The sequence below is a fragment of the Quercus lobata genome, chromosome 7 (genome assembly GCF_001633185.2).
Source record: "Quercus lobata isolate SW786 chromosome 7, ValleyOak3.0 Primary Assembly, whole genome shotgun sequence".
In the NCBI taxonomy this organism is placed as follows: domain Eukaryota; kingdom Viridiplantae; phylum Streptophyta; class Magnoliopsida; order Fagales; family Fagaceae; genus Quercus; species Quercus lobata.
In genome coordinates, this window is record NC_044910.1 from 35,269,106 (window position 1) to 35,296,157 (window position 27,052).

At 32.2% G+C, this 27,052-nt stretch overlaps 4 protein-coding genes across 4 annotated transcripts; 3 read left to right on the top strand and 1 right to left on the bottom strand.

Moving 5' to 3' along the window:
• Nucleotides 1–5,247: 5,247 nt before the first annotated feature.
• On the top strand, nucleotides 5,248–9,459 carry LOC115952967 (omega-3 fatty acid desaturase, chloroplastic). Its single transcript, XM_031070356.1, has 8 exons — nucleotides 5,248–6,248; nucleotides 6,366–6,455; nucleotides 6,624–6,690; nucleotides 6,795–6,887; nucleotides 6,975–7,160; nucleotides 7,270–7,350; nucleotides 8,652–8,789; nucleotides 8,895–9,459. The coding sequence occupies exons 1-8, from the start codon at nucleotides 5,725–5,727 to the stop codon at nucleotides 9,078–9,080; spliced, it is 1,365 nt and encodes a 454-aa protein (XP_030926216.1). The 5' UTR covers nucleotides 5,248–5,724; the 3' UTR covers nucleotides 9,081–9,459.
• Nucleotides 9,460–10,838: 1,379 nt separating this feature from the next.
• On the top strand, nucleotides 10,839–14,217 carry LOC115951963 (protein THYLAKOID ASSEMBLY 8, chloroplastic-like). Its single transcript, XM_031069073.1, has 2 exons — nucleotides 10,839–10,851; nucleotides 13,817–14,217. The coding sequence occupies exons 1-2, from the start codon at nucleotides 10,839–10,841 to the stop codon at nucleotides 14,215–14,217; spliced, it is 414 nt and encodes a 137-aa protein (XP_030924933.1).
• A 941-nt stretch (nucleotides 14,218–15,158) lies between these two features.
• Nucleotides 15,159–17,017, top strand: LOC115954267. The gene is made up of 2 exons (XM_031072178.1): nucleotides 15,159–16,253; nucleotides 16,552–17,017. Exons 1-2 carry the CDS (start codon nucleotides 15,353–15,355, stop codon nucleotides 16,899–16,901), a joined length of 1,251 nt encoding a protein of 416 aa, XP_030928038.1. The 5' UTR covers nucleotides 15,159–15,352; the 3' UTR covers nucleotides 16,902–17,017.
• A 306-nt stretch (nucleotides 17,018–17,323) lies between these two features.
• LOC115954268 lies at nucleotides 17,324–19,987 on the bottom strand. Its single transcript, XM_031072179.1, has 4 exons — nucleotides 19,768–19,987; nucleotides 19,054–19,218; nucleotides 18,337–18,489; nucleotides 17,324–18,014 (listed from the first exon to the last, which is right to left on the bottom strand). The coding sequence occupies exons 2-4, from the start codon at nucleotides 19,198–19,200 to the stop codon at nucleotides 17,898–17,900; spliced, it is 417 nt and encodes a 138-aa protein (XP_030928039.1). The 5' UTR covers nucleotides 19,201–19,218; nucleotides 19,768–19,987; the 3' UTR covers nucleotides 17,324–17,897.
• Nucleotides 19,988–27,052: the final 7,065 nt, after the last annotated feature.

Here is a 27,052-nt window from a genome sequence, read left to right on the forward strand (position 1 = left end):
ATGATGTGGCCATTAGGACTTTCAAGGTTGGCTTATCTGTCGAGCATGGTTTGAGGAAGTCTTTGACTGGGAAACCCACTACCAGTGTATGCCAATTTATGGACCGAATTGATAAGTACAAGAGGGTCGAGGAAGACCAACAACAAGGGAAGGGAAAGGTTAAGGTTGTCCCTCAGGAGAGGAGGGACTTCAGGTCGAACCAATATAACAATAACAGACCCTGAAGAGATTTTGCTGGGCAATCTAGGCCTACAACTCCTTAGATGGTTAATACAGTGTTCCGAGAACCAGTACATCAAGTCTTGGAGAAAATCAAGAATGAGCTATAAAGTCTTTGATGTGGGAGCAAGTCTAAAAAATTGCTCATGTTGCTTGAAGGAACAAAGTCGTGCGGGTTCTTCGGCCCCAGAGCGGACAAACTGCTTGCGGGTTCAAAAAATCTTCCGCCACAATTACAATCCAAATTCTTCATATAATCCACCTAATCCTTATTTAATCTTAATTTGATTACAATCTAAATTCTTCATCTAATCTTTATTTTTTACGTGTAGTGTATTATAAAAAAAAAGCAACAACTTTCTTCTTTTTTTAATTAATACACTACATGCTTTAATGCATCTTTAATTGCAAAAATGTTTTTAGATTTTTAGATTTTTAAAAAATATATATAATTTTTCTTCTCCTATAATTTTTAAGTTGATAAAAAATTTAATTTGATTACAATCCAAATTCTTCTTCTAATCCATCTAATTCTTATTCAATTTTAATTTGATTACAATCCAAATTCTTCCTCTAATCCATTTAACAAACAAGTTTAAGTTTAAGTAAGACTCTTATTCTATTTTTCTTATCGCCTTATTTGGATAAAGTAACAATAAGTATTGTATCAATTTTTTTATAAAGTAACAATTTTACTTTTAGCCTATTTTAAATGTTAATTGTTGTGTTTTTGTGTGTGGATAAAATATCAAATGATAGCTAATATGTATTAACATAACAAGTTTAAGTTTAAGTAAGACCCTTATTCTATTTGTTCTTCTCGACTTATTTAGATAAAGTAACAATAAGTATTGAATAAATTTTTTTATAAAGTAAAAATTTTACTTTTAGCCTAATTTAAACGTTAATTGTTGTTTTTTTGTGTGTGGATAAAGTATCAAATGATAGCTAATATGTATTAACATTAATGTAAACTTAATTAAAAAAACTAATTTAGGTCAAAACAAAAAAATTAGGATAAAGTAACCCAAAAAAGACTAATATATATATATTGAATAATGACAAATTTTTGCAAAAAAAATAAATGACAAATTCAAATCCAAGTATGTTTGAAGAAAAGCATACAAATTTTATTTCATGATATTGACCAAAAAAAGAAAAAAAAGAAAAAATCATCTTATGCATTCTGAAAACAAACATATTTATTACACTCCTTTTATAAGTTATTACTTATATATATATATATATATATGCATTTCATAATACCTTAGTTTTACACAATATGAATTTATTATATAACTTAAAGGTAAAATATTTAGTTATTTTTATTATCTATTCTATTATCTAATTTTAAGGAAATTAATAAAAAAATATTTACATATGAATTTTGATTAAGTCGTGCATCACACGGGCATAATACTAGTATATATATTTATATTTTGTGACGTTTGACTAGTGAGGGAATGAAGCATGGAAAAATGTCGTGACAGCATCTCACTTTTTATGAGTATCACAATTTAATAAAAATAAAAATAAAAATAAAGATGAAATATAACATTTTTATAATAATTTTACAATAAAGCTTAAGCATTAAGCAGTTAATATTGGGTTAAAAAGTAATATAAGTGATGAACTCAAATTAAAATCATAAATAATTTATCACCTAAGCTTTATTGTAAAAAGGTTGTGAAAATATTGTTTGTTGAAGCACTATTTTAAAATAAAATATATTAAAGTTCTTGTGTTTGAGAGTAATACATACAACATTTTCATAATAATTTTACAATAAAACTTAGGTATTAAGCGGTTAATGTTAAGTTAAAATTTAAAAAGTAATATCATTGATGTACTCAATGAAAACTAGCAACAATTTACCACCTAGATTTTATTGTAAAATTGTTGTAAAAATATTATATGTTGTATCACTATTTTAAAATAAAAACATATTAAGGACGTACTTGGATACTGCTTATTTTGTTGAAATTGAAAACTTATTGCTAAAACTGTTGTAAAAATATTATATGTTGTATCACTATTTTAAAATAAAAATATATTAAGGGTGTGTTTGGATACAACTTATTTTGTTGAAATTGAGAACTTATTAATAAAAGTATTGAGATAAAAGTAAAGTTAGTTGAAATAATACATGGGAGTCATGAATAGTATCAAAAAGTATATAAACAGTAACATGGGACCCACCAAATTTTCAACAAAACACAAAAATCTTTTCTTCCAAAACGCAATTCAAACGCATGCTAAAGTTGATTCTTTGTGTGTTCGAGGGCAATACGTTTCATGTAGATTATTTTTAATATTTTATATTATTCTTTTTGTTTGAGGCGAGGGTAATAAGTTTCATATAGATTACTTTTAATATTTTATTATATGGAGTTTCTTATTTGAGTTTTTGACGGCAACAACAGGTTTCTATTAGAAAATTTTATGATTTATCTTTTATGGATTTTACTAATGTGTGGCTAAGTTCACACAATAATAAATCAATTTTGAAAAAAATTTATTGAAAATTGAAAAAGTTTGTCGTAATGTTTTTCTAATATTTACGCACGTATGTGAACTATACATGTATCTTACGTGTATTTATTAACTAGTATTTCTGCGTAGTACTGTACTAGCCTACTAGACTTGACTACCTTATATTCGAATTTGGATTGATAGACGCAGTCTCCCTTTAGATTGGTACCAAACATGACATATAACAACATCAATGGGGGATACAAATAATAATTAAAAAGATTTCTTGTTACAAACAATCATGACTTTGGAGATCAATTCCTTACGATCTATACCACAAACACAAGTAAAAATATTACCAAAAGAATTTTAACTTTTTTTTTTTTTTTTCCATTTTTAAAAAAATAAATATTCTCAATTCCTATTTAAGATACAAGCTTTAGGAAAATGTTAATGTTATTATAAACTATGGTACAACATATTTATGAGTTATGCATAAAGATAGTGATGTGTCACCACTCACCAGTCACCAAAAAAAAAAAAAAAAAAATTCAAACATTTATTTATTAGATAGTTTTTTTTTGAGAAAGTATTTATTAGATAGTTGAAACTCATTAATTATATTCATTCTCATATTAATTTGTAAACTTTATATAGTAATGTTTATAAGCGTCATGTTGACGGGTGGCAATTGTTAATTATTTTTAAAAAGTTTTAATATAAATTTCATGAAAAATATAAAAAATTGTCAAATAAATTAATTATTTTTTTTCTATAAAAAGTTTTTAAAAATATTTTCTATATGGAAAAGAAATTTCGTATGAATCAAGTTTCAAGTGATGAAAAGAATTCTTCTGAAGAATCCCTCAACCCCCCATATGTGACTTATTCTTGGATCTTTTGTTTTAGAATGATTCCTGGATCTTTTGAATATTCAAAAACAAAAGTTAAACCTTTTCCACGCGTGGGTCATGATCAATAGTATTAACCAATAACCGGCATATTGCCATCATTTCACCAAAGACCCCCAATCGTCAAATCGATTTCTGAAACAGATGTCCCAGCAGTATGATTAGACTAATCATAAGTCTCAAGAAACTTATTTAAAAATGAGCAAAAAAAACCATAGTATATAAAATATATGTGGCATGAAATACTCATGGGCAGCTTTTGTTTTGCAGTTCCCACTTCTCCGTCCAACATGCGGAAAATAATAGTAAATACTCTGTGTCACATGTGACTCGTGACTGATACTTTTCGGCCTTAAATCTCCTAACATGTGGCTTAATAAAAGAGAAATAATTGGAGCACACAAAGATTGAGTAATGTTGGGAGATATTATATTTCATACTTTTTTTTTTAATAATTATTAATAAATTATTTTAAAAAATTTTTGACACAATTTTTATAGAAAGTATTAGAAGTCATCGAAAATATTAATTGTTTTTTTTTCTTTTTCTATAAAAAAAATTTCTAAAAATATATCCTAAATCAATGCCGTATTGGTGCATCGTTAACTTTCCCTAATTAAAATGATTTGATGTAATTAAAGCAACTTCGCTTTTTATATAGATAGATTTATTATTGTTATTTTTTTTAAGCATTAATGACAACAAACCATACTAATTGTTGTAAAAAAATCATAAAATTTATTTAAAAATGTTACCGCAATTTATTTGTCATCTATTTCATCTTAGGTTGTTTCAAAATATTGTCCCGTTTTTAAAATTAAAAGCCCTTAATTTACTAATGTCCCCTATTATGCCTCTACTTTATTTCTAAAACTATTTTAGATTTAGTATTTCAATTTTTTGATAAATTTATTTTAGATTAATTTTAAATATTTTTACATTTTTATACAGCAGACAAGATAATAAATGATATTCTCTTAAAAAACAAGACAAAAAAATTGGGATGGATATATTAACTTTATTATCTTTTTATTTTATTTTATAATTATTGATATGAGAAGTTTGTAAAGTAATATCATTATAAGATAAGTTAATCACGGTCACACAACTTTTATTAACATTTTTTTTATACAAGATAGAATTCTACTTTTACCTAATCTAAGTATATATGTGTGTAAAACTTCATTCTGAACTTCAACCCCAATCCTTGCCTCCCATACCTCACAAACACTTATACCTATTAACATTTATTGAACATTAAGTACAACAAACCATATTAATTGCTGTAGAAAAAAAATTAAAATTTAGTAAAAAAAAAAATGTTATATCTCTAGATTTATTAACTTTACGAATTCTTAAAAAAAACAAATCAATTTAATCATTTAAAAAATACAATTAAATGTTGTCAAAAATGGTATTGTCAAAAGTTTTTTTTTTTTTTGATAAGATTTATTTAAGGATTAGAAAAAAAATTAAATGTTTATGTTGTCAAATCCTACCATTCACCGTCCTAGAATCCAGGTCAAAGCAGGAGTACAACAAAGTGGAATGAGCAAATTCCTAGGAACCACACAGCAAAAAGCGAGAGAAACACGGTTACAAGGAGTGGGAGACCTATTATATATATGATATATAATTTACCACATAGCTTAGCTACAAAAAACACCCAACTTTAAGCACTTTGCACTTGTTGGCTTGTCTCACCACCTCCCATTCCAAGGTTTTGAATCAAAAACCCTTAAAAGCCCTTTCACCAATTAGTGCTATTCTCTCTTTTTTTTGTGCACCAAATAACTGAAACAGATCCATATTATTTAACAGAAGAGAGAGATTTACTGAGAAACCCCGGGAAAAAACTTGAGGACCTTGTTGAAACTCGAAAGAGAAGCACAGACCTAGTGTTTCTCTTATTTTTCTCTCTGAGAAAAATATATTAATACTTTATTAAGTACTGTCAATTTGTTATAGATATTTTTTGCGGGTCAGACTTTTTCTCTTTTTAGTTTTTGCTCCACAAATTGATTCTTTATCACTGTACTCTCTTAACTTTTTCTCTGTCTCTTACTTGAGAGAGAGGGATCCAAAGCAGAAACTGTGTGTGTTAGCTTCATCTGGGTCATCAATGGCGAGCTGGGTCTTATCAGAATGTGGCTTAAAGCCTCTTCCTCAAGTTTTTCATAGACCCGGAGCCAGACCCACCTCATACAAGCCCTCAAAGATTAGATTTTTACATTCAAACAAAGCTGGTACAGATCTCAAATTTGCTTCTCCAACTGGGTGTTTAAGAGACAGGAACTGGGGTCTAAAAGTGAGTGTTCCATTAAGGGTTCCTTCCATTGAAGGAGAGGAAGAGAGCCAACAGAGAATTAACGGTGTAAATGGGTTCAATGGAGAAGAAAAAGAAGAACTTAAATTCAATCCTGGGTCACCACCACCATTCAAATTGGCTGATATTAGAGCCGCCATTCCAAAGCATTGTTGGGTTAAGAACCCTTGGAGGTCTATGAGCTATGTGGTCAGGGATGTTGTTGTGGTTTTTGGATTGGCTGCGGCGGCTGCTTATGTCAACAATTGGTTTGTTTGGCCTCTATATTGGGCTGCTCAGGGAACCATGTTTTGGGCTCTCTTTGTTCTTGGCCATGACTGGTAATTTACAACCAAGCCCTTTTGATTTTTTTATACCTTCTCTGCTATTTTTAGTTGTTAATTTGAATGCCAATTTGTATGTTGTAATGTAATTGGTCTTCGGTCTTGCTTCTGCAGTGGTCATGGAAGTTTTTCAAACAATCCTAAGTTAAACAGTGTGGTGGGGCATATTCTACATTCTTCAATTCTTGTACCGTATCATGGATGGTATGCTTCTGATAAAAAATTCTTCTATGGTTTATACACAATCCAATGCGTTTTGGCCTTTAATATTTGTTTCATTGCATTTGTTTTCTTTGGTAATCTACATAATTCTAAATTTGAGATTTGGAGCTGTTTATGGCCTAATGTATTAATTGTTGGATTAATTTTTAGGAGAATTAGCCATAGGACTCATCATCAAAATCATGGGCATGTTGAGAATGACGAATCATGGCACCCGGTTTGTAAATTTCCTCTGTTTATGGCTTCTCTGTTTGTTTGTTTTAAACAAATTTGATCAATTTTCAAACTAAAATTTAACAATTTTACATGTTATTCCTGCAGTTGTCTGAAAGAATTTACAAGAGTTTGGACGTGGCTACGAAGACTTTGCGATTCACTGTGCCTTTTCCAATGCTTGCATACCCCTTCTACCTTGTAAGTGTGTAGTGACTTGGTTGGTTAGGTTTGAACGTAGAGTCTTAGAAATTACTTGTTAAATTTTGATAAATCTTTTCCTTGCAGTGGAGTAGAAGTCCTGGGAAGACCGGTTCACATTTTGACCCAAGCAGTGACTTGTTTGTTCCCAGTGAGAGGAAAGATGTGATCACTTCCACTGTATGTTGGACAGCAATGGCTGCCCTCCTTGTGGGGTTAGGCTTTGTAATGGGTCCTATGCAATTACTTAAGCTCTATGGCGTTCCCTATTGGGTAAATCCTGTTTCTTCAATATTCATATTGGTCTATGCTATGGAAATAGAGAATGAGTTTTTCTTCTCCAATGGTTGAGTGTTAAAACCTGACTTTGCTTCATTCTTAGGTTTTTGTTATGTGGCTGGACTTAGTCACTTACCTGCATCATCATGGTCATGAAGAAAAATTACCATGGTATCGTGGAAAGGTATGGTTTTTAAAGTTGTATGTCACTTCATTTGTGTCCATTTGTTTTCTTCCTATATTGAAGTATGGAAATATGAAAAGATAAGATAGAGATATGCCTAGAGTTTTTGCAAGGTCGATGTTAGTCCGCATAGATAATTCTTTGTTTAAATTGCATATTTGATCCTCAACCTTTGACATTGTTTCCAAAATCATACATTCAAATTTGTTTCAAGAAGGTCCTTATCGTCATCTAATGAATGAAAAATGCTGGCTTAGGAAATGGAATTCATGCCTTGTCCTCCATGTTATCAAAGTAACCTTGGTTTCATGAGTTCCCTTTGTTAAGTATGCATTTTCCATATACTAGATGACTGTCACAATAAGGACCTTTTTGAAACATTTTTAAGTATGAGGAAAATTTTGAAAAAATAGTCTAAGTTATGCAATTTAACCTAATTCTTAAGACATAATAGCAAAGAAAAAAGAGAAGCCAAGGATATATATATATACACACACACAGGGCCGGCTTAATGCATTTGGGGACCTAAGGCGAAAACTAAAATTGAAGTCTTTTATATATTTAAATATGACTTAAAAAATAAAATATTATTTTAATTATATTATCTTGTTTTAGATGCAAAATTATTACTAATTAATATGAACCAAGTAGAATTTCTTTATTAGAAAGTATTTAGTCACAAAAAATTTGACAAAACTTTTCATATCTATTGACGTGGTAGATTGATAGTAGTAAGTAAAAGAGTGATGTTAATGGTAGACCTAGGTGAAAACTAGTTAAAGGTTGTCAACTCAATTATTGTGAAAAATATTGTAAATTTTTTATGTATTGCTCTCTTTTTTATTTTTTGAAAAGTGCTACATATACAATATTTTTCACAACAAATCTTAGGTGTTAAGTTGTTACTGGTTCTAATTTGTACTCCCAATTGAAAATTTTTTTTGCTATCACTTACATCCAGTAATAACTTGCTACTTAGGATTTACTGTAAAAATGTTGTGAAAAATATTGTGGACATATCGTTCTCCCTCTCTCTTTTTTCTTGTTTTTCATTTGATAAAAAAAAATTATTTTATTTGTTGGGTAATATTGGGCTTAATTAATTAAAGAAATAATTATATTGGTTAAAATTTGGGGGCCTTTTTTCTACTTGGGCCTTAGGCAACCGCATCGATTACATATATAGTAGAGCTGGCACTGTATATATATATATATATAATTTTTTTTTTTTTTGGTTTGAAGTTTGTGGTATGGCATTTTTCCTTTTAGATGTTAAAGTTTCCTCCTTTATGTTGGAACAGGAATGGAGTTATCTTAGGGGTGGTCTTACAACTCTTGATCGGGACTATGGACTGATTAATAATATCCACCATGATATTGGAACCCATGTCATACACCATCTTTTTCCTCAAATACCTCACTACCACTTAATTGAAGCAGTAAGTATCTCTTTTGTGTGATAGAACTAATTTGTCATTTCACAGTTGTGGAAAAACATTAAGACCTGCAAAATTTTGATGCTCTTGTTGTTGATCCACCTGTAGACTGAGGCAGCCAAGCCAGTTCTTGGCAAATATTACCGGGAGCCAAAGAAATCAGGGCCTCTTCCTTTTCACCTAATTGGAAATTTGATAAGAAGCTTGAAACAAGACCATTATGTTAGTGACACTGGGGATGTTGTGTACTATCAAACTGACTCTGAGCTGGATGCATCATCTAAGTTGAATTAAAAGCTTCAAATTGCATTCTTTCATTACAACAAGAAGAAAGGTTCTCGAGATTTTACCTTGGATTGCCTTTCTTAATTAAATTTGATGTTCAAGCTTGTGATCCAATGTGGCATAACAACGAATTTGTTATGCCAAGAGAGAACTAATGCCTGACAAATATGATTAGAGCTACTTCTTTTAGAACATAAGTTAAATATATATGCATATGGCATTCTTAACATTATTGCTGTAATTGGGAGGAAGATGCATATTTATTCTTCTTGGAGAGAATAATCTCTTCAGCAATAATGTAGTGTAATATTAAAAATTTCAGAATTGATGATAAGAAGAAAAAGAAGAAAAATAATTTATTCTAAAAGTTTTGAATTGGGTTGGCAAAGTGAAAGGCTATTGTTCCATTTGAGATACTGAGTACTGACTCGCATATTATTGTTGCTTTGTTTGGTTGTTTGTTTGTTTTATGGTTGGATTTAATCAGCTTATCTAAGGTTCAATCAAGGACTTGTACTTAAAAGTTTTCTCATTCTGTGATTAAGGAAGGATACAATAAATTACACATCTCACTCAACTTTTTTGGAGCACGCCTAAATGATGATTTTTTTTTGGTACTACACCTAACTGAATGATTGATTCTGAATGAAAAATCATTGTCAAAATTTTCAATTAAACCATGATAACCATCCAATTTCCACTTACTGATAAGTTGCCGTCAGTCATCTTAATTCACAAATCTTGGTTTTAGGAGCTAGCTAGCTCCCTATAAGGGCTGTCAATTTCTTTTCTAATGAAGCAATCGTTCATTTGTGTCCTATCCTACATGGAAAATTCAAAGACAGGGACCTGTGGTTTTGAGTAAGGCCAACCATGTGTCTATCAACACCATTGGCATGTGAGATATGTCGCTTATGAGATGGTGGTCCTTACCAGCAAGTAACAAAACGACGAAGAAATTGACTCCGTCCATATGGTATCCATTCACCTAGTATCAAGTTAAAGTTCATTACTTGTATGCATTTGTTGTTTGTGTCAGTGAAAAACTGCTATACATGCATTGAGTAACTGCAATTGGGTCAAGAATGTATGGTTCTGAGTGCTCCCATCCTCCCTCTTGGGCAAATTTTCATTCATCAGGACATTTCTGACTGGTGCCACCTAAATCTAGACTCTCAACTGAGCCCTGGTGACTATTATTTTCCTTTCTAACATTGTGAATATGGCTAGTAGGGAATAAGCAAATTTTCCAACTGATTTCGATACCAACACAACAAATTATTCATAGGAGTTGTCAGCATGCACTAGAATACTTTTCACATTGCTTATCAGCAGGCACCAACATCAGGCCTCACCACACTCATAGCCATTGCTTGGTAATCTCACCCTTTAGAAAAGTGAAACTGAATACGGATAAGAGACCCAAAGGCCATTAATTCTAGTCAGCAAGGTGGAGAAGGACTAATCCGTGACCACGTAAAAATCTGTTTGGGATGTTTCACGCTTAAGCTAGGCCATTCAACTAGGATCATTGCTGAGCTATGGACAACAAGAGAATGATTGGCTCTCACTTGGGATAGGGTATATAGAATTATTCTCAAGGTGGACTTTCTATTGGTCCATTAATTATTACATTATCAGCTAACAACCCATGTTGGGCTTCTGTACTTGTTTTTGATAGCAAGAACTTGTTCGATAGAGATCGGCGAGTAGAAATTTGGTACATCTATTGGGATATGGGAAGTTAATTCTTGGGCAGACTAGCTAATGGCTAAGGGAGGTGAACAACAAGATTTTTTTAAAATATTTGATGAGCCTCCTCTTGTACGAGGAAAATTTTGTTACATGCTAGTTATTGTACACTTTGTACACACTTCCTTTAAAATCGTGTTTTGAAAATATGATTTTAGTTAAAATTGTGAAATGATAAAATCTTGTTTCCTCACAATTTTAACTGAAATTGTGTTTTTAAAATATAATTTCATTCTATGTGGTAGTGTGTACATGGTGAGTATACAATAATAAGTGTGTGATAATTATTATTTATTTGTCATCTCTAAATTTTTAAAATTAATTATATATATAATTGCAAGAACCTACTCGATAGAGATTAGTGGGTAGAAATATGGCACATCTATCTATCGGGAAGCTAACTCTTGTGTGGACTAGTTGACGACTAAGGGAGGTGAACAACAAGAATCATTTTAAATATATGATGACCCTTTGTCTTTTATTGTATGATATATTTTGAAATGAGAGTCTAGTTTAGCTCATTGTTATTTGACCTGACATCTCCTACGTGTGAGCCTAAACTCTCTCTTAACATGTGAGATTTTTAATATTTTAAATGGGATGTAGAATGGAGAGAAAGATTGAATTTAGATTCTTATGCTTTGATATCATGATAAATTATCAATTGTTCCAAAGGCTTAAATTATTAAGAAATGATAAATTTAATCCTATAAGATAATTCTAACAAGTTCCTAGCTACACCATGTTCGTCTCATTATGCTATTGTTTTCAAAATCCTTTGTTATTTGAGGTAGAATGGCAAGAGATCCCATGAACTTCCATTCCAACACAAGTTTTTAGTTTTCTTCTTAGTGAATCCCTCATTTTTTCTTGGAAAATAAGAAGTATATTGTAGTTGCTCGCTCCAATTTTAAGGCTGAATATCACACTTGTAAACACCATGGTCGAGCTCCTCTAGCTGCATTTGCTCCTCCAAGTATATTGAAATTGCCCACAATATTGTATTTCATAAGCGTATTAAGCATATTGAAATTGATTGTCACTTCGTTTGTCATCATTTACTTCAAAGTATCTTGTAGCTATGTTTTGTCTTCTCACAGGATTAGTTAGTTGATGATATCTTCATGAAGCCTCCTCCACCAGGCCGCTTACATGAAGACAAGCCCATTGTATTTGTATAGTTGTATTCCGCTCCTATTGTTTGTAAAATACTCATATATCTCCCTTCATAGAGCACTGATAAAGGTTTTACACACAATTCTTAATACGTACACACTTCACTCATATTTCCTCACTTATCTCATGTTTGAGACACACCAGTGTAGAATCTGTAGATTAGAGCTTGGAAAAACGTGTTTTCATTACTGAGTCAAAGCCCATATCAGTTTAAATATTGGATTCAGCCGACATTTTGAGTCCAATCAAGAAATGACCCACCAACTTAAATCCGAATCAATGCCAGAGAGAGAGACAGAGAGAGCCTGATCCAAAATCTGAAAGTCAATCCAGTCGGTGGCTTGGAATTCGTACAGCGTGTAAGAGCAAAGACCACAGTGGTTCAGACTTTGATAAATATGGAGAGTACCAAAAGAAAGAAAAGTCAGCATCTTCGGCTGAAACCTGAAACACGATTTACACTCGGATTAGATAGATAGATGGTACCAAATCAAGTTACTATTTCGAATCAAGTTATTATTTCGCCGAGTAACGTTAGAATTGTATCTTTTTTCACAGCTTTAGCTGCAATTTGTACCTGTATTGTTAGAATTGTAACTTTTTTTTTTTAATATTTGCTAATTTGAATGGTAAAATTATAAAATTATTATTTTTATTTTATTACTCATAACTTATTAAGTAAGTTTAATATCACAAAATTTTCTACAATTCTGTGACAATTTTACTACTTGACAGCTCGTGAGGAATAAAAATTAAATAATGCTTTCATGTAAGTTTATAATTTCACGAGTTTAACAAAATTGTGAAAAACAAAAAGTTGTGATTTTTGCATTTTTCTATTTCGCGTAGTCTTAGTCTTAGTACGAGGCGCGTAGGTGTAGCCAAAAGGCTATAAGCTAAAAAGTGTGCATGACTGGTGAAAACACTTGGACAAAGTGACTCAAATTCGTCGTTACATTCTTTATCGTACAAAATTTACGCGACCTAATTCCGCGTACACCCATCCTTTATTTTTTTTTTTTTCTGCTCTCTAATGTGAATCCGACAAGTCCCATTTTGACTTTTCCACCGACAGCATTCAATTCCCAATCAATTGATGCCGTTACCTCACATGAAAAATTCTATTGTGATTTCATACTCCAACATGTACATAATTATATCATGTCCTTTTTTTTTTTTTCTTTATTATTATTTTTTTATTTTATAAAAAATTATTATAGTAAAAAATGAAATATTACAATTTATTTAACTTTTTGATGATTCTTTTTAATATTGAATTGATAAGTGTGTGATTCTTCTTAAGAAAATTGAAGTTTTAAAATACTTAAAATTCTGTCTATATAAAAAATAAAAAAATAAAGGGTAAATTCCAGAAAACTACCCTGAGGTTTGGGGAAATACCACTCAGGTCCAACACATTTTAAAATTGACCAATTAGGTCCCTAAAAGACATATTAGTCACTAATACCCTTAACACTGTTAAACCCTCCGTCATTTTTCTTTCCCTCACTCAGAATTCTCAGTCTCTTCTCTCTGGTTCCTCTCCCTCTTTCAATCCCAGCCAAAGCCATAACAAAAAAACCCAAATCTTACCACAAAACTCAAAGCCAAAAAGATATAGAAACCCTTTGAAGAAAAGAAGAAAACTCATTTGACACAATTCAAAGATCAATCATCTGCACACTCGAAAGCCAAAAATAAGATGTAAAAACAAAAACCCAGATCCAAAAACAGCTCCAAAACAAGAAACAACACAAAGATCCATTGATTATTGAAGCTGGGGTCACACGGTGGGATTTGGGGTAAGATTTGGATAGCCATCAACGCCATCCAAACCATCAAGCGAGCTCACAAGTCCTCCTCCACCACACCCGATTACTCCCCCATCCTCTCTCGCCTCCTCAAATCTGACCTCCTCGCTACCCTACGTGAGCTCCTACGCCAAGACCACTGTGCCCTCGCTCTCCACACCTTCTCCACCGTCCGATCTAAATACAACAATCCGGACTTGTCCCTCTACGCCGACGTGGCCCCCGCTCTCGCCAGGAACAGAATGGTGGAAGATCTCAACCGTCTGATCTGTGACTTGGAGACAGATTGTGGTGGAGGTGGGATCCAGTGTGACGACAAGGGGCTCATCGGGTTGATAAAGGCGGTGATTGGTGCTGATAGGAGGGAATCGACGGTCAGGATTTACGAGAGTGTAGAGATGATATAGTTTTGTTGTAAGATGTGGGTTTTTTTGTTATGGCTTTGGCTGGGATTGAAAGAGGGAGAGGAACCAGAGAGAAGAGACTGGAGAGAATTCTGAGTGAGGGAAAGAAAAGTGACGGAGGGTTTAACGGTGTTAAGGGTATTAGAGACTAATATGTCTTTTAGGGACCTAATTGGTCAATTTTGAAATGTGTTGGACTTGAGTGGTATTTCTCCAAACCTCAGGGTAGTATTCTGGAATTTACCCAAAAATAAAAAGCTAATCTAAAAAAATCCAAGACTGTTTAGTAAGTGATTCCATATAACATTTTTTAGCGTTTAAAAATTGAAAATTATAAGCTAAAAAAAAAATGTTTGATAAGAATGTTTGAGTTGTGATTCTTAATATAGGGTTTTTAAATACTATATTTAGAAAACTTTTCATACTAGATTTTAGTTTTCAAGTAACATTGTTTAATAACATTTTTGTAAATATTTAGAAAAGTGTAGAACCCACTTGATTAGACCTAACATCAACTACAACTCTCTCTCCCTCTCTCACGCTGAATAAAAACCTTCTCTCTCCTCTAATAAATATTAAAAAAATAATTTTAATGTCAAAAAGTTACCACTGTAATTAAAAAAAAAAATACACATATTAAACATACAATACATTTTTTTTTTTTTTTTTACATTTTAAAATATATTGTTTGAAACATGTTGCAAAATACATTTTTTGCATTATGAGTACTTTAAACACGTGTTTGATAAAAGTTTTACTCTTATGTCTATTCTATTATTCTAATAAGTCTAACCATGAAATAAATTTTCATAATAATTTTTTTACGACTATAAAAGTGTTAGATTATGATTGATACATAATTAAGATGTAAAAATGATATTGCATTAATTATATACTATATAAAGTCAAAAAGATGATAAGAAAAAAGTAATGAAATTTGTCTCTTGTAATGTTGCTATTATTCTATGCTTTTGGCAATGGAGGAACTGGTTACCTCCGAGTTACTTCCTGGTCCTCGTAAAGTCCTAATTGTTTCGCTGACAAACTTTGAATCCATCTCTACCATTATTCTAGTTATATATTGCATGCCAACCTTTGGCTACCAAAGTTAGCCTATCCCTCTCTCCCTCATTGAACAATGACTCATTCACACAATGCAAATTCTGGGTGTTTCTCCAACATGGTACGCAGGATTTCATGCCTTAAAAGTCTCCCTACTCACCCAGCCGATTATGTTACTAGTGACTCAAAGACAAGCAAGTCTGAGGAGATTCAGAAAGAAAATCCAAAAGCTGAGGCTGCAATCCAAGCTCCAGGTAACCTAGGAGTCGTGGCAAGACTAATGGGCTTAGACTCATTGCCAGAGACCAATTGGGTTCCAAGAAAAGGACCCCAAGACTCAGTTTTGCGAAGCAAGTCAGTGAATTTTGCGGATTATATGCTGGAGTTTGATTTAACCCAAGCTCAGCATCGCAGAGTTAGGACCTCGGTGTCATTTCGTGAGGTTCCAACTTTGTCACATCAAAAGAGCCATGATTTCTTGGTTGTGTGCCTGAATGAGGTGGATGAAAGTGAAACCAAGGGATCAATGAGGACCAAAGTGAGGAAATCTGAGATGGGTTTTGGAGATATGAAGCAGAGGAAGGAACAGAGAAGCAAGAGCAAAGAGAATATGAGGGCGAGTCAAGTAAGCAACAAGATCTCTAAGTTAAGGGATGAGCCTAGGAGAGTCTCAACCAAGTTCAACCTATCTTCAAAAGCTGGTAATGGTAGTAGCAGCAATGGAGCTAAGCGTTTGAGCCTTGTTCCAGCTCCCAAGAAGAAAGAGTATAGAAATAATGTTGCAAGTTTGAAGGCGAAAAGCCCATCGAAGCCAATAAATCAGAAGAAACTGTTGGTTGAACCCAAGTTCACAAGGAGAAGAAAAGTTCAGCATTTAGCTGTGAAAGTAGAGCCTGACTCTGACTCTCAAAATTCAAGTCCAGTATCTGTTCTTGAAGTCAGTGATTGTATAATACAACAAGGAAGTCATATATCAGGTTTGTTTTCTGAATAAGGCTATCATTTTAGAAGAAAATATCTTGTTATATGCAATTTCAACAACATCCTGTTAGGAAAATGCTAAAACTACTCCTAACTTACAAACTGACCTCATAATAAATAAATGTAGCTGGTGCCATTTCAACAATATATAATAAATGAATATCAAAATTACTTTTTGTGATTGAAAATACATCATTTGTAAGTCTTTTAAGTTTTAATGTGTACTAAAATTTGTAGTACATACCGTGTAATGATATCTTCTAACTTCATGTTCTTTGGTGATATTTATTACAGAAGTTTCAAGGCCCATGGAGTTGAATTTAGAGAGAAAATCTACAGCAAAAGTTTCTTATACTGATGATCCTAGAGTCGGATCAATCAAGAGCAAGGATTGCGAATCAATGGATATTTCAGAAGCACAGTATTACAGGGAAGTGTTGGGGAAGCTTTTTAGGTTGACAGAAAATGATACTAAAGAGTCAAATTGGAAAGCAACGAATTTCCATGGATGTGAAGAATTTGAAGAGGTCTGCATGGAGTTCGAGCAACAAGTTCTTGATGTACTACTAAACCAGGTTTTAGATGAACTTGTGGAAATTCCATATGAAAATTTCTTATATACAATGCCTGAAGAAACTCTATAAAATCGTGTATAGAGTTTCAAATTTGACACTTTTGAGCTATTTACATGTGATTTATAAACATTTGATGCACAACATTATGAAGAAAGCATATTACAAGAAAGAGTACGATTCTGCAAGATACCAGGCACAATGTAATACAATATAATTTATTCAAACTTTCACCTCATGACCATGATTCATGAGGTTAACAGTTTCAACTAAATTTCAATTTGACAAAGTCCAGAGGAGTAGAAATATATCCTTCCGAGGATTTACAAATTGAGTTCTTTTTTTTTTTTTTTTTTACCTCAGTACTACCAAAATGCAGAAAAGCAAATGAATCTTGAAATAGAGATCTAGAGAAATAAGCAATGGTGTTTCTCAACTGTAAATTATAGTGCTTATATGGGAGTATCAACCTAAGATCTAATTGAGAATGTCAATTGACACATGTTGGTTAGCATTTTATCAAGGATTATCGAAAACTTGAAAAATCTTTACACAACTCACAAGTAGTATCTTTGATTACAAGGACTTAACTATTAATAAAATCACAAAGGTTGATCTGTTTCTACAGACTGATTGGCAGATAATGCTTGTTATAGCAATGATGCCAAGTATTCAGCCAAAGAAATTCAGAAAGAGGGCTATTAGGCACACTAATCTCTTTATCAAGGTATAGAGCCACAATTGATGTATTTGATCTCTTAGCACATAAACCTACAAACACCTACTATGTGTATCAATTTCAATATTGAAATTGAGGACACAAACAGTAAGGAGAAGTAATCCTTAATGATGTATTCAAATGAAACTGAATACATCTTTCATCACTGCCTACCATTTGAATATAAGAGAGGAAATCCCCTGCAAAGCAATTGGGACAGCAGACACCAATTGTAGTGCCTACAGATAAATATATTGCACTACCTTTTTCAAGTAGTTGAAAGCGCTTACATGCTAACATACTAAAAACCATTAGGCCAAATTAACACATCCAAGAATCAATAGAAGACATCAGGGTGTAGGGAAGCGCCTTGGGATGGAGTTGCTTTGCTGAGTCTGTTGTAGATGGCTTGACGTTAAAAAATTCTTCATTTGCTGATTTTGTCTTGTCAATGCAAAATTCTTTGCCTGGTACCACATCATACAATCAAACAATAATCATCAGACTAGAGAAAATCAAATTTGTTTTTATTTTATTTTATTTTATTTATTGTTAAAGTAGACATATAGTTAATTAAAATCATGCAATGACTGTAGAGAAAGCAATGATCTAAAAAAAATGACCAATGTAGGAATATTAAGTTCACAATTTTCTGAACATTTTCTTTCTAATTCCAAACATCATATAGCCATGAAAAACTCTGCGGATGCCATAGAAAACAAGCTGAAATTCTGACAAAACATATGATCATATACAGAGTCAAGAAATTATGGGGTCTGTGAGCTAAACCTGTAAATTTCTCAGCCCAATTTGGTACTGGGACACCAGTTGTTGCAACTCCAATTTTTGTTTTTCGTACTCTTTCTGAAGTTCATGTTGGATAGCCACTGCTTGCTTGAGCTTTGTATTTTCATGAAAGAGTGCATCTCCATGTTCAAACACCTGTGAGAATTTAAAAACAGTGGAAAAAAATTAAAGATTACCTCCTGCTAATGTTGTTCAAATAATCTTGTAGAGAAACGCAATAAATAAGTTAAAGAGTTCTTACACATTGTAAACCCTTCGATGGACACAAGTTCTTCCTATAGATTAGGGACCCCACTGTAATTAACGAATGTTTTCTTTTCATAAAATCCTTCTATCAAGAGTTATCAACGACAGGTTTCACTAAATATCTATTCACAAATAGCCTTTTCTTGTTTTTTAAAGTGACAATTAGACTTCTAATAGGTAAAAAGAATATATAATAATTAACATATTAGGAAAAAAACTCTATACATGGGGTCATATTAAGCCTCTTAATGGAGATTTTTGCATCAGCATCTTATTTTTCTAAAATAAAGAAACAAGCTATTACATTGATTACATTTTATTCCAAATTTTAAGGGGTCAAATTTAAGCATAGAAAGTTTATGGAGAAAATTATATGAAATGGCCAAACTACAAAAGATAAATTGTAATTTTCTCTAAATTTAACAGCAACAGAATGATAACAAGATAAACAACCTCGTTAATCCCTGCAGTTGAAAGTTCCCAGATGGATTTCTTGAAATTCTCAAGCAATCTTGAAGCACGAGCTTTACCATCTTCTACAGTGGAGGCCCTCAACATTTCTCTAACAAAGAGCTCAGCCCAATGATCAATGCTGTCCATGGGATTGTTCTGTAACTTCTGTTTATATAAGAAGATATCAAGTTGGGCTCAAAAGCTTCTTTAAGCAATAAATGAGTAAAATTGCCAATAAAAAAGAAAAATTCAAGCCCAAAACATTCAAGGAAATCAAAATCGTAGAAACCCCATAAGAGATTATCTTAAAGAAAACAAAAAGAAAGTGTAGCATAAATGTAAAATACAAAAAGGAGCTTTCTTTATGCTCTGTTTGTTTACCAAGAAAAAGTTGGATAGTAAAAAGAAAAGACTTTTAATTTTTAATCTCTAATTTCTCATGTGGAACCCAGTAATTAAAGCCAAGTATCCCACACAACTAGTTTCTTTTTATTTTCCTAAGTATAAAATTAAACAAGAAAAATAAAGGTCAAGACCAAAATATAGTGCAAAAAGAATTGCATTCTTTATTGTTGGCAACTTCAACTTGCAAATATCAAAATGCCATAACTAGAAGAGAATCAACAAAATGAACCAACATGAAAGCAAATACTATGTATTGTATTGGGAACTCAAAGAGACATGAAAGGAAAAGAATAGAGAAAATAAGAGTACCCTTGAGAGAGAAGTATTATTAGCGATCTTGAAGTGAGAGCTAACAGCGATTCTTGTTTGAGAATTGAGAATTTTCAATTTTGAGAGCTCTTCGTTTGAATAGTGAAGAAGAGTGAGTCTACGAGAAGATATGGCTCTTATAAACCGACCTAGTAAATTAGTTAAGTTAGTTACTTCCCGCTACTTTTGGGTTTTGGCTTTTTTGTCAGCTTCGGTCAAAGTGACCAGCGACCGATAATTTGAGCCATGTTAACATTTATTAAATATGGTAATTTTTCTTTAGTCTTCGCTTAATTAGTATACAATGTTCATAATTTCACGTATAATAAAAATATTTTTTTAATTAATGTCTGTATTTAAAATATGAAATAGATGTATTTCTCAAAAAAAAAAAAAAAAAATGAAATAGATGATGTGTATGGGACGATGTACAATACAGTGTCTGTGTGTGCGAATGAGACTATGAGAGAATCAATGCCCTTAACAGAATGGGTCCATTAATGGAATATTATCATATGGATTAGTGGGTCAATAAAGTTATTGTGAAAATTATTTTGTGTAGCATTACTCAGGTATGATGGGTACTGGGTAGTAGGTGGTTGTTTTTTGCTGAAAGGTTGTGTTTGTTTCATCCAAAATATTTCCATGTTGACCATCTGAAAATAATTTCCCCCAATTTTAGGTGGTCAACATGGAAATATTTTTTTCCCTCAAAAAAAAAAAAAAAGGAAACATTTTAGGTTGGCTATAAAATTTAGGGCATTTTGGTGTAAAATGATTTTTGCCTTTATTTTCGGGCAAAACATTTTATGCCTCTCATAAAACACAGTAGCCTTTGCCTCCACCCTCCACTATTAGCATCTGATGTTAGCTTAAACCATTGGTCACCGATCTTATCTATAGTCACAGAACTCCCTAAAAACTTCTCTCTCTCTCTCTCTCTCTCTCTCTCTCTCTCTCTCTCTCTCTCTCTCTCTCTCTCTCTCTCGTTTTTTATTTTGGATTTTTGGGTTGGAATTTGTTTATTATATATAATTAAAATTTGAGAAAATGTGAGAAAGTATTAGAAGATACGTTTTCTAGAACATTTATTAGAATGCAACTAAAAACTTGAAAAAATATATATATTTTTGAAAATGTTTTCACTTGAAAATAGTTTATGGTTGGAAAATAGTTTTAAGTGGAATAAAAAAAAAAAAAACCTTAGATTGAAATCGTGAAAAAAAAGGAAAAAGAAAATAAATTTTCAACCTATATATTAATAAGAAGGATAGAAAATTAGGAAGGAAATATAATCGATCTTTCCAATGTTTTGATAGGAAAAATATGAAAAGGTTTAGCTCCATCCACTAATAGGAAGATGACATATATCCTGTCATATGCAATGTACATGACTTACTTGGACATATACCCTGTCATATGTAATGTACATGATCCATTTAATTCGTTGGACAAGTACAAATGTCATCTTCCTACTGGTGATGACAATAAAAGTAATGTCATGAGCGACCTTATATATTGTGAAATAAATTGTAAAGTTTATTGTGTTTGTAGCATATATTGAAGTAATACCACCACCAAGTATTCAGCCAAAGAAAACCAGAAAGAGAGATATTTAAGCCAAAGAGTCAATTTCGTACTAGAGGCCATTTTGGTTTGGCCAAGGGAACAAAATATTTCAATTCCGGTTAATACCGATGTACCGTTTTGGGATTACTGCTACTTATATATTTCTATACATCTATATATATATATATATATATATATATAAAAGCTAAAGCGTAACATTTATTATTGCTACGCTCTTGTTGAGCTATATCAGTGGCCACATCATCTACCTATTTATCATTTCTCTCCACTACTTCCAACCATAACTTCTCTCTTACCTTTTTATCTCTCTGTTACTCTTAACCTTAATGTCACTCTTGATCTATTTTTTCCTCTTTCTTTTATTTTGACTCTTCTTATCCCTATTCTATTACTATAAATATGACATTTTCTATCCCATTTTATACATATTTTCTCACATGAAAAAGGTTATTACTCTCTCTCTCTCTCTCTCTCATGTTTTATTTTGGTGTGAGTTTTTTATTTTTTGTATCTCTACTTTAAATTGATGTATTTATGTGTTCTTTAGAATTTTACTTTGGGTTGCAATTTGGTTTTGTGTTTTTAAGTTATTATCTTTTTTATAATTATTAAATGTTATTTTATTGCATATAAATATAGTTTACGAGAATATAATGTTATTTTATTATATATCATGGTTTGGATAATTTGGTGTTTGACTTATGACTTATTTTTAATTCAATGTTTCTTTTTCTCATTTTATTTTCTATTTCTCTCCCGAAAAAAGTGATTACTCTCTCTCTCTCTCTCTCTCTCTCTCTCTCTCTATATATATATATATATATATATATATTCTTTTTTTCAACTTTACTTTATGTTGATGAATCATTGTATTTTTTATATAATACTATTTTGGGTTAATACGATTTGGTAGTGTGTTTGATTTTTTTAAGTTTTCCGTTACAAGTCTTCTCTCTCCCTCTTTTAGCTTTTGTTTGATTTTTTTTTTTTTTTTGGGACATAATACTTTGTTATTTTGGAAGTGAGATTTTGAATTTATATCAAAATACAATGTTGGCTAAGTATTTGAATGTGTCTATCAACTATTAAAATTAAACCGCCCAAGATGAATATGTATAGACAATATTTTTATTTTTATTTTTCATTGATTCGTTATTTAGTTATAACATCAAAATTAAAGTAAATGAATATGTAAAATTAAAACTGCCTAAGATGAATTTGTAAAGCCAATATATTTATATATTTAATATTTTCAAAAAATTAAATGTAAAAAATAAATACTAAAAGAATAATTATGTGGCCAATGATGTAACAAATGAGAAGGCTCAACAAAGTGTAGTAACAAAAATGTGATATGAAGATCCAGTTAAAGGCAATAAAATCTTAATAAATAAAAGTGTATGTAATCAAAAAAGAAAAGAAAAAAAGAAAAGAAAAAAGATCATGTTCTCTTTATGTTATACTGATTATTTTGTTTCATTTTGATAGGTGAAGTGTTCAATATTAGACATAAACTCTACTTTTTTCCTACATATTATTTTAAATATTAAATTTATAATATGGTATAGTCACTTAGGAATGTCTAAGAAATATGCAGTTCCAATTTCATGTATATATATTAGTAAACAAAACTCAATCAATAGTTCGAAACTACTCCTATGATAAGAAAAATTATAAATATAATAATTTTTTTTAAGAGAATGAAAATTTTGAACAATATATTTGAAACTCAAATAGTTTAGTTGTACAGGAAAAAAAAAATTAGGAAAATATAACGCACGATAACATAATTTATCAAAATATGGACTGCCTAAAAAATGAATAATATCAATCAAATAAATTCAAATAATAAAATGATGATATATTTTTTGGGATAAATAAATGAAAAAAAATTTTAGAAATTTTTTAAGTTTTTGGGAGAACAAATTATTTTCCATAAAATTTAAAGAACAAATTATATATTATATCATAACTAAAATATAATTATCTATTCACACACATCGCGTGGGTCTGCAACTAGTGTATTTTAAATTGTAATGCCAATACTGGCCGAAACATCTCTGGTATAGCCAGCACAATCTAATACATTTTAGAGGAGTATTGATACTAGTTTAATAACTAGTATGGTATATTTCCCTAGTATATATGGCTGATATCTGAATGGTATTGATTTCCCTTAAGCACCATTGATCCCTTTATCAAGGTCTATACCTAAGATGTATTTGAACTCTTTGTAGAGCTTTGCCGTTGTGGAAACTTTGTCAAAATAAATTTGACACTCAATAGAAAAGTATTTTGTCAAATATTTTTGCTATGAGTTGTTTTCGTCTACCTGTCGGTCTTTGCCAAGACATTGAGATGCTCATTCGTGAGTTTTGATGGGGCCAAAGGGGAGAAAGGAGAAAAATCACTGGAAGAAGTGAGAGGTGATGTGCAAACCAAAAGTGGAAGGAGGTTTAGGGTTCAAAGACTTGTGTAAGTTCAACGAAGCAATGCTAGCAAAGCATGTGTGGAGACTCATTCATGACATGGACTCTTTATTCTATAGGGTGTTCAAAACAAAATACTTCCCAAACTGCTCAATCTTTGCAGCAAAATCATCCACGGGTTCATATGCTTGGAAGAGCATTCTAAGGTCTAGGCACTTAATTGGAAGAGGAGCAAGATGGCAGGTGGGTGATGGGCAGACCATTAAGATCTTTCATGATGCTTGGCTACCAACTGATGTAGGTAGAATCACAACACCTCAATCTGATCTAGCCCCGGAAGCAACAGTGGCTGTGCTGATAAATCCGGTTTCGGGATGGTGGAACGTTCACTTCATTGATCGCCATTTTTATCCGCCGGATGCAAAGCTTATAAAGTCTCTGCCTTTATGCTCGACCCCACAACCTGATATTCTGATCTGGCCCAAGGAAAAATCTGGAAACTACTCTGTAAAATCTGGGTATAAGCTTCTGTGTGAATGGCAAAATGAAGAGCTGAATCGGCACCAAGTTTCTGATGTTGAGAAGAGCTTCTAGAATAGCATTTGGAAGATTAAAGTTTCGGGAAAGATTAAGCACTTCATATGGAAAGCGTGCTCAAACTCTTTACCAACAAAAGATAACTTGATGAAACGAAAAATTCTTCAAGAGGCAGTTTGTCAACGTTGCTCAGATGGCATGGAGGACGTTTTACATTCTTTGTGGAGCTGTGACAAGTTAAAAGCGGTCTGGGAAAAGGATTTTGGCTGGGCGGTCAGGTCTGGGAATTCACTAAACTCTTTTTCCGAGCTTCTGCAGTTGATCCAAAGCAAACCCCATTCAGTGGCTTTGTTTGCAGCAACGGCTTGGTCGGTCTGGTACCACAGGAACAAGACTCGTCTGAATGAAACGGCCCTACCCTTGGAAAAGATCACTGACTTCGCAAGAGACTACATCCGTGACTTCCATAATCTGATAAAGATCCCTCCTTGCTCACGTCATGATATTCAGAGGAGGAGGTGTCCACCTGTACCAGATTACTGGAAGGTAAATTTTGATGGAGCCATGTTTGGAGAGTCCAATGAGGCTGGCATAGGCGTGGTCATTCGAAACTCCAATGGCGAAGTGAGGGCTGCTTTGTCCGAGAAGATCAAGAAGCCGCCTACTGTGGAAATCCTGGAGTTACTAGCAGCCAAGCGAGCAGTGTTATTCTCCCTTGATACTGGTACTACGAAATCAGTGATTGAAGGGGATGTTGAGACAGTGATCAGGGCACTTCAGTATGGCAGCTGGGAGAGAGCTCAAGGGGGTCACCTAATAAAAGATATTTCTGCTATAAAAAACTCTTTTCAGTGTATTTCCTTCTCTCATGTTGGTCAACAAGGCAATGCAGTCGCTCATGCCTTAGCCCAGAGAGCAAGATATTCATTTCCTTATTTTGTTTGGATGGAGCATGTTCAACATGACATTGTATCTTTTCTTTCATCTAATTTTCATATTCCTTAATTAATAAAGCAGCAGCACGTTTCCTTCTCAAAAAAAAAAAAAAATCTCACCACACTCAAGTAGATACTCAAAAGAGTTATCAATAAAATAGAAGCTTTTATTGATCCATAATACATTACACACACTTTACTACACACACCACTTTTTACTATTTCATTCATGGCTTAATTCCTTACACTTATCTGCTATCACTATTTTTTATTGGATATAGGGCAAAATTTAGGTATAATATTTAGGTGATATTTCTTAGGTTTCCCTATTAAAATTCAATCATGTGACTGTACTTAACTAAAAGCACGCTTCTGTCACATGAGAAAAGTCATATGATTCCTAAGGAACAACACTTAAATACTATATCTAACTTTTGTCTTCGAATATAATGTTTCTATTGGATGTCTTACATGCATAACCGTAGAAGCTATATACAAAACTTATAAAGGAGACAAGAAAACAAAACATTAAATGCTTTCACCTAAAAGAAAATGAAAATAAAACTACACTAGTTGAAATGTAGAAAACATGGCAAAAGAAAAGTCAAGAAAGGTGACGCATATGCATTTTGAACTTCTCTTAACCTAGCCTAAGCTATTGTCCCTAATATGCAAACACATAACACATGAAAAATATTTCACCGTCCAAACTAAAGTTGGTGATGAATCTTACACTTTTAGGGTATGTTTGGTTAGAGGTGGAATAGGGTGGATGAAAAATAATGTAGATAAAATCAAGGTGGTCGATACCGTATTGGTACCAGCCGGTATGTACAATATCGGTATGTTTACTAATATCGAAATATCAACGTTTCGTACCGGTTTAAATACCGGCCATGTACAGGCCATACCGGTTGATTTCGGGCATTACTGACCGGTATGCGTATCAGTTGGTACATAAAAAAACTTTTTATTTTTATTTTTTTTTTAAAGTTTTGTATTTTTTGAATTTTTGTAAGGGCAGAATGGTAACTTATTTGCATTAACTTATTAGTATTATTTGTTTTCTTAGTATGCAATGAACAATTAAGTTTTTTATTTTTTAATTTCAAAGCTAATTTCAAAGCTTTTTATTTTTTATATTGTTTTTTTATTTTTCTTTTAATTTATGTTAAAGTCTAAAACCATGAATAATTTGTTCTGAATTGAGGTAATGTTTTATGGTAAACTTTTATATTTATTATAATACACACACACACACACACACACACACACACACACATATTTTTCACAAAAAAAAATATTTATAAATATAAAAAATTATAGTAAACTCGAAATGGTACACCGGTATTGATCGGTATCAAAATATATCGTTCCACTAGTCAAACCGGTATAGCCTCTGGTACAAGATTGACTTCTTTGAAGAAAATAGAAGAGAAAATGAGTTTGTGTGTTATTTGGTAAGGAGGGGGGAAAGAAATTTTTTGAATGGGGCCATGCAGTTTCCACATAGGTCCGCTCAAAACTTGTCTCTCTGAAATGGAGAGAAAGCAGGCGTGAAAAACGCTATTGAATGTGAAAGAAAAAAGTGGAGGATTCTGGCCTTATGCCCTTTCTGCGAAACATATTTGGCATAATGCCCCTGTTTCGAAACTATATAGGGGCGTGCCCCTGTTTTAAAACTCGATCTCCGTAAAGCCGAGTTACTTAAGTAACTCGATTATGAAGAAACCGAGTTGTAGCCAGGTTCTTGCCACGCTGGTGTGCCAGCTTGGCTTTTGGGCAATAAAATAT

Bases quoted from the DNA above. Each gene is read 5' to 3' on its own strand.
- LOC115952967 (XM_031070356.1), top strand. From the start codon at position 5,725: ATGGCGAGCTGGGTCTTATCAGAATGTGGCTTAAAGCCTCTTCCTCAA. The intron at 6,888-6,974 runs GTAAGTGTGTAG...TTTTCCTTGCAG, and splicing joins TTGCATACCCCTTCTACCTT to TGGAGTAGAAGTCCTGGGAA. The intron at 7,351-8,651 runs GTATGGTTTTTA...ATGTTGGAACAG, and splicing joins TACCATGGTATCGTGGAAAG to GAATGGAGTTATCTTAGGGG.
- LOC115954267 (XM_031072178.1), top strand. From the start codon at position 15,353: ATGACTCATTCACACAATGCAAATTCTGGGTGTTTCTCCAACATGGTA. The intron at 16,254-16,551 runs GTTTGTTTTCTG...TATTTATTACAG, and splicing joins ACAAGGAAGTCATATATCAG to AAGTTTCAAGGCCCATGGAG.
- LOC115954268 (XM_031072179.1), bottom strand. From the start codon at position 19,200: ATGGACAGCATTGATCATTGGGCTGAGCTCTTTGTTAGAGAAATGTTG. The intron at 18,490-19,053 runs GTTGTTTATCTT...AAATTCTCACAG, and splicing joins CAACTGCAGGGATTAACGAG to GTGTTTGAACATGGAGATGC. The intron at 18,015-18,336 runs GTTTAGCTCACA...ATGTGGTACCAG, and splicing joins TTGGGCTGAGAAATTTACAG to GCAAAGAATTTTGCATTGAC.